General features: G+C 39.2%; 2 protein-coding genes across 2 annotated transcripts in view; one reads left to right on the top strand and one right to left on the bottom strand.

Annotated features, from left to right (window-relative positions):
• Positions 1-4,292, top strand: part of FN1 (fibronectin 1) — an 80,908-nt gene extending 76,616 nt beyond the window's left edge. Inside the window, exons 43-44 of the mRNA XM_049784332.1 lie at positions 3,136-3,249; positions 3,551-4,292. Of these exons, the coding sequence (XP_049640289.1) occupies positions 3,136-3,249; positions 3,551-3,625 (189 nt within the window). The 3' untranslated portion in view covers positions 3,626-4,292. The remainder of the gene's footprint in view (positions 1-3,135; positions 3,250-3,550) is intronic.
• A 7,062-nt stretch (positions 4,293-11,354) lies between these two features.
• The window catches only part of ATIC (5-aminoimidazole-4-carboxamide ribonucleotide formyltransferase/IMP cyclohydrolase), a 37,166-nt gene continuing 36,628 nt past the window's right edge, over positions 11,355-11,892 (bottom strand). Inside the window, exon 16 of the mRNA XM_049768551.1 lies at positions 11,355-11,656. Coding sequence (XP_049624508.1) covers positions 11,537-11,656 — 120 coding nt within the window. The 3' untranslated portion in view covers positions 11,355-11,536. The remainder of the gene's footprint in view (positions 11,657-11,892) is intronic.

The raw sequence follows: 11,892 nt of genomic DNA, 5'->3' as shown, positions 1-11,892 counted from the left end.
TAGCATATAGTATTCTAATACTTGGTAGCACTGGGCTCTAGCTCTGTCCAGAGTGGAGTAATGATCAGGGGCGCCTGTTGCATGCTTGATCAACTTATAATAAACTAGATCTCAGATGATGCCATCTTTGGTAACCCTCTTTCAAGTTGTGGATTCCTGCTCTCGTTCTAGCTCTGTGGTGGACATTCTCTATGGGACAAGAGAGAATGAGAAATGGTCTTGACTCTTGACATCTAGTTGGAAATATTAAAGTAGCATGTACTGGAGATCTTCCTAGTTCTAGACAGTTCTGAGGGGGTCTTTCAAATAACAGTTCTTTAGGTAGCTGGAATCAGCAAGAAAGGTTTCTGAAAAAGAAAAGTGACCTAGGGCATGGAATGGCTCAAATTTAACCTTAAATAAGGAGAAGAGGCAGAGATGTGAAATAGCACTCTTTAGAATGAGAACTGATACTGACTGGTATCTCAAGAAATGAAATGGGAAAAAGGAGATGAAAGACCATTGGGGAGGCCCTTAGAAGCCCATTATTTAAGTCAGTATACCTCCACCATTTTTCATCTGTGTCCATTTTAATACAACAACCACAAAATACCTGTGGAAGCAGGTGAAAGAACATGGACTTGCAGGAGGCATTGTTGCCACCCACATTAACATACTCACTAATCATAGAATCTTTGATGTGTGACAGCTCTACTCTGTGAGAGCAGGATCCACTGATTCAAAAGTAGATAACATTGAGGGGCTGGAGCAGTGGCGCAAGCGGTAGGTCATTTGCCTTGCACACGCTAACCTATGATGGACAGTGGTTTGATCTCTGGCATCCCATATGGTCCCCCAAGCCAGGAGCAATTTATTAGTCATTGCCAGAAGTAACCCCTGAGCGTCACCGAGTGTGGCACAACAACAACAATAACAACAACAACAAAAGTAGATAACATTGAAACATCTAGGCTACTTTGGCTGAGTATTATTGGGAGATGCCCCAGAGCACTGCATGGGGAGCACTCTCAAGATTTTCTCCAGCAAAAATCTCAGGGAGAAGCTTCCATGTGGCCTCTGTCTTTATACATTTGTGTATATATACATAAATAGCTTATATATAAAATATAGTATGTAATGTATAATATATAATAAGATATCATTATATATAAAGTACCTATATCCCAGGGAAAGCCACAAAATAGGCTCAAATGCTTATATTTCCTACTGGATTGAGTTAAGGACTTAAAACTATACATACCAAAGTCTGAAATCTTCACCCAATACCGTCTAAGGAACAATAAATTCTGTAATAGTGTTTTATGCCTACACTGCTTTAAAAGTTCATAAAGATCCTGGATGTCAGGGGAGGGGATGTGTGGAAATGTTAAAATCTGACAATGGTACTCACTCATGTGGTATATACATAAAATTCAAAAATTTATGGAGGCCTTGGAGAAATAGAATGTCAGATAGAGCATTTGCCTTGCAGGCAGCTAACCTGCATTCAATTCCTATCACCCCATATGGTCCCCTGAGCACTGCCAGAAGTGATTCCTGAGCAAAGAGTCAGGTCAAGAGTAAATCCTGAGCATCAAAAGAACAAAGAACTGTGGATCCTTTAGAAATAAAGTAGTTGCCTCAGAAAATACATAATGCCTTAGGAAGAAATATAATTAACTTACAGTACTGTAACTGGTTATTTTATCATTAATTTCTTTGTTCACACGGTCAACCTACTTGTTTCAGGTTTTTTCTCCCTTCTGTGACCAGAAAAAAGGCTACAAGCCACAGACTAGGAGTTAGGTAGAAGTGGTGAGGTCTCCTAGGCATATATTCCTTCCTAACACCTATATTCATTGCCACGCTATTTACAATAGCCAGACTCTGGAAACAACCAAGATGCCCTTCAACACATGAATGGCTAAAGAAACTGTGGCACATATATACAATAGAATATTATGCAGCCATCGGGAGAGATGAAGTCATGAAATTTTCCTATACATGGATGTACATGGAGTCCATTATGCTTAGTGAAATAAGTCAGAGGGAGAGAGATAGATGCAGAATAGTCTCCTCATCTATGGGTTTTTAGAAAAATAAAAGACAATTTTGCAGTAATCCTCAGAGACAAAGAGAGGAGGGCTGGAAGGTCCAACTCACGACATGAGCTAATCATAAAGAGTGATGAGTGCAGTTAGAGAAATAACTACACTGAGAACTATAATAACAAATGTGAATGAATGAGGGAAGTAGAAAGCCTGTCTAGAGTACAGGCAGGAATAGGGTGGGGAGGAGGGAGATTTGGGACATTGGTAATGGGAATGTTGTACTGGTGAAGGGGGGTGTTCTTTACATGACTGAAACCCAACAACAATCATATTTATAATCAACGTGTTTAAATAAAGATTTTAATAAAAATAAAAAATAAAAAACACACAAAAATTAAAAGAAAAGAAAAGAAAAAGAATTCTTTAAAAAAATAATTAAAAAACGTCGTGAGGTGCAGTGGCTGGGGGTCCGCCAGCAGGGACAAGGGAGCTGTGTACCCACCAACTGTTCTTTGTGAGTCTTCTGATTTTGAGCAAGTTATTCCTGTCTCATTTCTTCTTTGTAAAAATGAGAGTAATTGTCCAACAGGGCTCCACACTCTTTTAAGAGCTCTAATATATGATGCAAACACTATATCATTTGGTGCCAAAAGCTCACCAGGGAAGTTATGATTGACTGAATGAACTGTAGCTAGTAAAGTTCCAAAAGGAAGGGAAGAAAGGTATTTCAGAAAAAGCAGAGACAGACAACTTAAAGATATAAAAAATAAGCTGGAGTGATTAGGGTGGGTGGGGTGCTTGCATGTGGCCAAACTGTGTTTGATCCTCCACATCCCTGAGGAGAATTCCCCAGGAGTGATTCCTGAGTGCAGAGCCAGAAATAACCCTTGGGCACCACTGGGTGTGGTCCAGAAAAAAAACAAAACAAAACAAAACCAAAAAAAGATATGCTTAATAAACCATATTCTCTGAGTTCTGGGTGCACAAGATCATTTTCAAAGCTCCCTAAATGATTGCTTACATTTCACCAATACCTAAGTAAGGATTACTCCTTAACATGAGCAAAGTGAATCAATTACCCTTGACTTTATTCTTCTGTTTTCAGGGCTGGCGCTGTGACAACTGCCACAGACCCGGGGCAATTGAAGTAGGCAGTGAAGGGTCTCCTGGCTACTCCCCAAATCGGTACTTGGATAATTATGACCGCAACACCAATACTGTAAGTGACTTTGTAATCCCCAGACACAAGTAGCTATAGGTTTCTCTTTGGTAGGGGGATACCTTTCTTCTTCCGAATACCCAATTTAAAAAATCTTTGGAGTTTATATATATCCTACAATAGAATTATGTTCCAATAGACTATGGCTTGGGTACCTTGTAGCTATCTACTATGTTGTCAGGTTGTAACTAGGTCTGTTTCCCTACCAAGTTATTATCACACACACACACACACACACACACACACTTCTCTGTACTTAACTGAAAAGCATTTGTAACTAATTTTTCTTCTGTTTTTACAGAAAAATGTCAACTGCCCAATTGAGTGCTTCATGCCTTTAGATGTACAGGCTGACAGAGATGATTCCCGAGAGTAGTAATTGTAACCCAGAGAAGGAAGCGAGGCTCTCTGGAAAAGATCCATCCATTCTGGCGTGAAGTTAGAGGATCCCAGCTTAGATGTTTGTGTCTTTCTTAAGCCCTTTGCTCAAGGATATTTCTCCAGCTTCAGCTCAACTCACAGCTACTCCAAGCAACATCCTGTGAATGTTTGGGGGGTGGAGAGTCCATGGTCTGTTGTGCTCTAAGTTTTCAGCACTGCTACATATATTCGGTGAAAGGATTCTAACTTGTGAAATAAGAACAACAGTAAAGCATAGATGTCATCCGAGATGTAAAAGGAGTGGAAATAATATGACCAAAATTTTAAATAGGAAAGTGACCCCAAACACTTCAGCTTCCACTTTTCTTTCTGACCTGCACTATTATAGGATCAGCTTGTCCTTGTCACTGTGATATTTAAAAAAAATCCACAGTACTCAACTTTTCCAAATGATTCCAGTAATTGCCCAGAAATCTCTTTCTCTTATCTGTTATTTATCAATTTTCCCAGTATTTTTATATGGAAAAAGTATTGTATGGAAGACACTTGGTGTGCAGTAGACAAGAGAAATTTGGAATGATTATGGCTGGTGATTATTTTTTATATGTGCCAAAGCTTTACTACTGTGGAAAAAACCTGTTTAATAAAAGATTTACATTCTACTACTTGCATATTGTGACTTTTTTTTTGATATAAAGACACCTGGGGAAAAATAATAATCCTTATGAAAGTTCTTGTCTATTCCATTCACCAAACATTTGTAAACCTATAATGTATACAGCTTTGATTGGTCATGACTTAAGTAGAAGATTTTGTAAGCTGTCACTACAAAAACAGATTCATTCATTCTGTTCCATCTCTCCTGTAATGAAGGGAGTTTTATGTTTTCTCCTGGAACAGATTTATGGTGACTCAAATATTTATTTAACCTGATACCTTCAAAGGTAGAAACCACCTTTATTAATGCTTTTGTAGCCATTATGAGTCTTCCCTCATATCCATTCCTTCATTCACTAAACATTCATTCAAAGAACTTATCTACAGGAAAAGAGAACATTCAGTAATGCTTGATTAATATACTACTTGATTAATATAACCAAGAGTTTTGTCAGAGGGAAACTAAGTGGTTCTTTGGTTAAACAAGTAAACAGGCATACTGAAACTGAATTTCAGTTCATAAACCTTAATGCTTGGAATATCTGATATCCAATTTGGGGGAGGTTTTGTAGTGGTTTTTTTTTTTTTTTTCTTTCCTTTTGGTTTTGGGCAACAGCCACTGCTGCTTAGGTATTTGTCCTGGGTCTGAATTCAGGGATTTACCTGTGGGCTCAGGGAATCAAGTGAGATCAAACCTGATGCCCTACTCACTGTACTATCCTCTTGTTCTAGTTTTCTCTGTCTTAATTTTACAGATCTATGGCTCATATGAATTTCCCCATAGAGAATTCAATCCTAGAGCCTGTACACTGCTTTATACCAGTGATCTTTCAGCTTCATCAAGCCAATAGATACTGAAACAATAGCTTTACATGTTGACAGTAAAAGAAAATACACTGAGTACAGGTATTTGGTGATACTGAATGTCCATCTCCATGCAAAGGTCATTACTGCTCACTGAAAGAAAGTGACAGTCCAGATGCACAGAATATGCACAAGATGTCATTTTGTAGACACAGGATTAGATAGCTGTCAACCCTCCATCTTCACAAGTAGAAGGCATTTAATTGAGAGATTCAGAGCATGGAGCACAAGCTTTTGATGCTGAAGCCAGGGTTCAAAAGTTGTCTCCCTGGATGATGTCCTTGAACAACCAAGCCAGGAGTAGCAGCAGCCTCCAAAGCCAGAAGTGAACCCCCTGCCCACCCTAAAATAAACAAGAAAAGTGGTGTTCCAGGGAAATTGCTGGGATGATGTACATCTCAGCTCAAACTTATTTAAGGATTTTTTTTTTTGGTTTTTGGGCCACACCCGGTGATGCTCAGGGGTTACTCCTGGCTATGCACTCAGAAATCACTCCTGGCTTGAGGGACCATACGAGACACCAAAGGGTGGGGGAAATCAAACATCGGTTCATCCTAGGCTAGCATGTCCTGCCGCTAGTGCCACTGCCCTGGTCCCTTAAGTATCTTTTTTGTTGTTATTATAACATACGAGTTTCAGGTATGCATCCTATGTGAACACATAATACTGAATTTAGCACAAGAAGTCCTGACACTCACACAGTTATGTTTAGAAAAACAGCAGTTTGGGCTGAGACTGTGCTTTAAACTACATCAAGCAACTGATTATAAATTTAGGACTCCTTTTTGCCCAATGTGAGTTGAAGTAAATCCAGCTAGACTGTATTAATTAAAGGAATAGTCAACTCTTTCGTTAAGATAAACACTGAAAAGTAAAAGCTGCCTTTTTCCAGTTTTTGATTCCCAATAGCAATCATAAACTAACAAATTAAACTATTTCAGTCACGAGTCAGTAAATATTCAGAAGGATCAGAACAAATGAAACTTTTGATGGCCTTTACATTTTGACACCACATGCAAGAATGGCAAAACTTTTCAACTTTCTCAGTAAATATTAAATACAGGAACTAAGGACTTTAAGAGAACTTTTGTAGTTGTCACTGACTCATGTTAGGTCTTCTGAGAATGGCCTTAAATAGGCTAGATTAAAAAAGTGATAATTAAAAAGTCAATTTAGATTTAGCAAATAAAATGCCAACCCAAGAATATATATCCAACCTTAAGAATAAAAATCCTGGGGTTGGAGAGATACCACAGCGGTGTTTGCCTTGCAAGCAGCCGATCCAGGACCAAAGGTGATTGGTTCGAATCCCAGCGTCCCATATGGTCCCCCGTGCCTGCCAGGAGCTATTTCTGAGCAGATAGCCAAGAGTAACCCCTGAGCACCACCGGGTATGGCCCAAAAACCAAAAAAATAAAAATCTTGTTGGTCACACCCAAGTGGTACTAAGGGGTCCATGCACTGCTAGGAATTAAAAATAGGGTCTCAGAACACAAGAGAAGTACACAATCCCTTTTAGCTGTGTCCCCATCCTCACATCATAGTTTTGAATATCTGCCTTGTGTTGCTACACTTAATTTAGAATGAAATTCACTGTTGCATATTTTTTCTCAACTATAATGATCGAAGAGAATTATGCAAATTAGCCAGCATACTAATTTCACTCTAAGCCTATATTAGGGACCCATTCTATGAGGGCAAATAAAGAAATGGCCAGGTGAAAATTACAAGTTTAGAAATGGCCTTTCTATTTAATTTTTTTCTATTAAAAATTCTATTTCATTTCTAGGTGTATGAAACTCATTAAAGTGATTAAGAAACATCACATCAGCACAATTAAATGCTGAAATTGCTCCCCATTCAGTAAATCCCTATTCCTTTGGTAGGAAAAGTGACAGGCTACAATTAAAAAAATCCAGTTTTCAGGAGATTCATTTCAACAGCTGAAAAGAAAAAAAATAAAGAAAAGTTTAGACCTGGAACTTTTCATATCTAAGAACGTTTAAAGTTTACCATAAAGACTTGTCACAACCTCTTTATCCGGACACTTCAGGAGAGTCTCTGGGTCCCCAGGAAAGTGGGTACAGGGTTCAGTGAATAACGGAGCCACCCTCAGCTCTGGGGGTTGTATCTGAATTGTGTCTTTATTGAATGCTATAAAGATGTATTTAAACATTTTTTTGTGTGAGAGACTGTCTACATCTTGTTTTTCTGCAAAGTAAAAAATTTGAACTTTTTTTTTTTGCTTTTTGGGGCCAAACCCTGTGCTGCTCAGGGGTTACTCCTGGCTATGCACTCAGAAATCAATCCTGGCTCAGGGAACCATATGGGACACCAGGGATCAAACCAAGGTCTGTCCTGGATCAGCCACCTGTAGGGCAAATGACCTACCATTTTGCTATTGCACTCCCTCTCCCCCAAATTATACTTTCTTGTTAGCAAAAAGCTTATAGGTTTCTTCATAACAGACAATTCATAGGCCTTTATTGTGGATTTAAATCTGAATGAGGCTTTAATTAGAAGACAGAGGAAAATTGAGAAAGATTTCTCTGGACTCAAAAGGGCAAATCCTATCGTCTCAAAGCTTTTAATCCCAGGCTGGACCCTAGGTATCAATTCTTATTTAAGTTAAAAGATTAGCAAATTTGCCAGGGGTTCCTCTGAAGGGCTCCTTTCCTCTTGAGTGAGCAGATATTTAAAGATACAGAACATCTTTTAAAAGACTAACTTTGAGGATTACAAAGTTATTTTTGTTTCTCTTGATGCTGATTTTCCCAGGTAAATTGATATTTAATCAAGGCCATATTTGTGTGTACTAATTTTGTCATCTAGAGGTAAATGCTTAACTATAGACATACTTCGCACAGAAAGGGAGATTATTATTAGGTCAAATAAATTTTTGCAACTATTGCTAAGCTTGAGAAATACCACCCTCACTTTTCAAGAAAGCAACCTCTCTTTGAGGTCCTTTTCTCAGCCATCCGCACTGGGGGGAGCCCAGAGGGCATTCTGATTCTAACTTTCCTTAAACTGGCAGTAGTAAAGACTTAACAGCAAAGATTAAAGATGACCTTGTACTGCTGGGAAAATTTCCAACTAAGAAATTGTACAAGTGTTTGGGCTAAGGAGTGGATGTATACTCGTGGCTTACTCATGGCTCTGAACTCAGGAATCCCTCCTGGTGGGGCTTGGGCCAGGGCACCTTATTCAACTAGGTGTCAAACTTGGGTCAGATGCACAACAAGACAAACTTCCTACCACTGTATAATCACTCCTGTCCTTAACCCGGTCTTTAAGGAGAACATACCACTCATTTGAAATGTTATTACCATTACCATTACATTCCATTTGAATTAGAAAACCAAAATCTGTAAATATCACAAAGGGATAGAAGAAATATTGGAACGAGAGAGTGACTGAGAGACAGAGTGAAAAGAGATGAAAACCCTAACACCTGTGGCATATTTAAACACTCTTGTCCTCCAGTATTACAGGGACATGTTAGAAAGGAGAGAGAATGAGTTCCATAGCTCAGAGAATAAACATCTTCACTGTGTGTTAGAAAAAGTTTCATCTAAAACCTCAACATCCTTGGTGTCTTTAAACACTCTTTAGTCCTCAGATATGAGGAAAGCATGTTTACATGTCCTTGGATTTCTTTTAAAGTGGATGACATCAGATTCTTGCCTTGCATGCTGCAGACCCAGATTTCAATTTCATTTCAATTTGTGGCATCACAAAGTCCTCTGAAAACAGAGCTATTAGTCTTAGCACTGCTGGTTGTAGCCAAAAGGCCAAAGACCAAAATACAATACCCTTTGGAGTGGTACCTTTATTTTCTAATTTTCATTTTGGGGTCACATCTGCTTGTGCTCAGGACTTACCCCTGATTCTGCACTTAAGGACCACTACTGGCAGTGCTCAGGGGATCATAAGGGATGCATGGGATGGAATCTGGATCAGCCACATGCAAGACAAACACCCTACCTGCTCACTATAAAGTACTATACGTTTTTAACCCAAGGTACCAAATATATTTCTAAAATGGTTCTTGGCCCTTCTTTCCCCCATACTCCCAAATCATAAGATTCAGACTTATGTGGCAAAAGACAGGGAAGACCAGGGACTCTCAGCATCTCTCAGTACCTTGGAATAAGGTCTACTCAATAAACACTATTCCTACACTGACCATGATAGCAGGCCTCTTCAAAGTCAAACACACATCAGATGAGGTTTCTGCTGGTGAGACCTGTCAGTGTCAAGGGACTCAACTTTGTCCTTCCATCCCAGGATGTCATGGCAGGAAGGACTTGCAGTGAGGTTTGTGGAAGTGGGTGCCTCAGCACTCATTTGAAGTTGCTCAACCAAGTATTTAGCTCAAAATTCTTCTGGTTTTATGGGACAATAGAACCCTTGAACAAATGCTAGTGGAAATGTCAATGATGCAACTAGTCTAGAAAAGTTGGATGATCCCTCAGCTTAAGGGAATCATGACCATATGAATAGCAATTCCACTTGCAGGCATACCTGAGGACTGAATATGTTCATATAAAAACTTATACACATCCATTGGTATCATTTGTCATTTTCCCAAGGTATCTCAAGTGGAGCACAGGTCAGAGACCCCTACTGATGATGTGCTTGCTGAATCTTGAATTGCCAGGGATTTTCCTGGTTGTTCAAGAGGCTCTTGGGAGCCACGTTAAAACAATATTGGGGTTATACTTAGAAGGCCCGCAGTACCTGGGTTGGGTGGGGTTCACTGTGAGCAAGATGTGTGCTTTTATCCCTGTACTCTCTTCAGCCCCACAAACTTTAAGTAAACATGTGTGTAGCAGTGTTTTGGCATAAATAAGATTTTAAGAGGCCAGAATGATAGACCATGGGTAGGGTTCTCGCCTTACAGTCAACCTGGGTTCAATCTCCGGCATCCCATATGACCCCTGAGCCTGTCAGGAGTGGTTCCTGAGTGCAGAGGCAAGAGAAGCCCTGAGGACCACTGGGTGTGGCTCAAAATGAAAAGAAAATAGATTTAAGAGTATTCAAGAGATACAGATAGTATAGCAGGTAGGGTGCTGGCCTTGCACATGGCAAACCATGTTTTGATCCCTAGGCACTGTATGATGCTTCAGTTTTCTCCAGGAAAAACTCGCACTGAGCAGGGTAAAGCCTTAGCACTGCTGGATATGGTAAAAAAACAAAAAAATAGTCTGTGAAAATGATAGGCGTTGGGCAGGGTGGGCATCCCTTGAGAGACTGCACTGTCTCAGTGAGAAATGAGTGACTCTTCTTCCTGGGCCACGGACACTTGTCCCAGGCCAATCTGTTGATGTGAAAAGTCAACAAGTTGGGGCACCTCAGAAGTATAAATTATTGTGTAGATTCTGGCTTTTGTTTCACACACACACACACACACACACACACACACACACACACACACACACACACACACACTTATACATACATATATATAGTATAAAGTCTGTCTAGAAAATAATTTTAGCCTTAATGCTAACTTACAGTCAAATTAGTTTGACTTGAGACTGGGTAGGGAATCAAAACCACACTGAACAAAATTTGATTAGCTATTTATTGTTGGGTAACGAATTCATGTAGCTGTGCAACTACAATTCACAGAAATGCCAACTGAGGAGGAATTCTGGCTCAGGTCTCTCAAGAAGCTGACCCTAAGATACCAGGTTCTGGAACTAAGGGAGTAAGGAAATGCTAAAGTGGTTCACTCCCAACATGGCAGGGAGTACTGGCCTCTCCCTCTGGAGAAAGCCACTCAAATATTCTTTCAACATGTCATTGACTAATACAACTAAAGAAACAGACATGAATAACTCTTTCATAACCCAGAAATGGGAAGTTGAACTATTTTTTCTTCTCTATCTTACTGGTCACACAAATCAAAGACTAAAAGTCATATATATATTAATATATAACTTGAAGTCTTTGATTTGTGTGACCAGTAAGATAATATATAATATATTTAAATATATATAAATTATATTATATATTAAATATTAATATTATCCCACAAGTCCCTACAATATTTCAGGAGGCCATATATGAAAATTACACCAATGGGGGAACTACAGCACAGACTAGGTAGTCAACTAATAGGAAAGGAGGGTGGGAAGGGCACAGGATGGAAACGAGGCTGGAAGGACCATGGTTGAACAAAAGGTTTCAGAACACTGCCTTAAATAGCTTATATATTAGTGATAGATTAAACAGAACTAGCAAACACAGAGAACCAAGATTATCAGTATTTAATATTTCTTCTTAAAAAAAGAAAAAGAAAAAAGGGCATGTTCAAACATGGTTATTTTTTTTTTCAACTAACACAGAAGCAAAATTCCCAAAACTGTAGGTTGAATCAGTGATGAAAGAGCCTAAGGCTGGTATGAGTAAGGACTATTCCCAGTTCGTCACATGCTTCAATCACAACTTTATCAGCAGTAGACCCGGAAGGAGCAGCAATGTAAGCAACACCACTCTGAGGGGAAAGAAGATGCCGAGTGTCAGAAGACAATTTTAAAGGACAATACAACAAAATAGATAAAACATAGTATGAGCATGCTATATGCTAAGTCAGGAGGCGACATCATTACAGGAAGGTTTCATCCATATTTGGAATATACACAAGCAAAGAAAACTGGCACATCACAAGAAAAAGAATTGAGACTGGAAAAACAGTAGCTACCAGAAGGAAAGCCAGCAGGATAGTCTACT

Source organism: Suncus etruscus, chromosome 1, assembly GCF_024139225.1.
Source record: "Suncus etruscus isolate mSunEtr1 chromosome 1, mSunEtr1.pri.cur, whole genome shotgun sequence".
Taxonomy (NCBI): domain Eukaryota; kingdom Metazoa; phylum Chordata; class Mammalia; order Eulipotyphla; family Soricidae; genus Suncus; species Suncus etruscus.
Note: the sequence above shows the minus strand (reverse complement) of the source record. Positions and strands in the feature narration are given on the sequence as shown.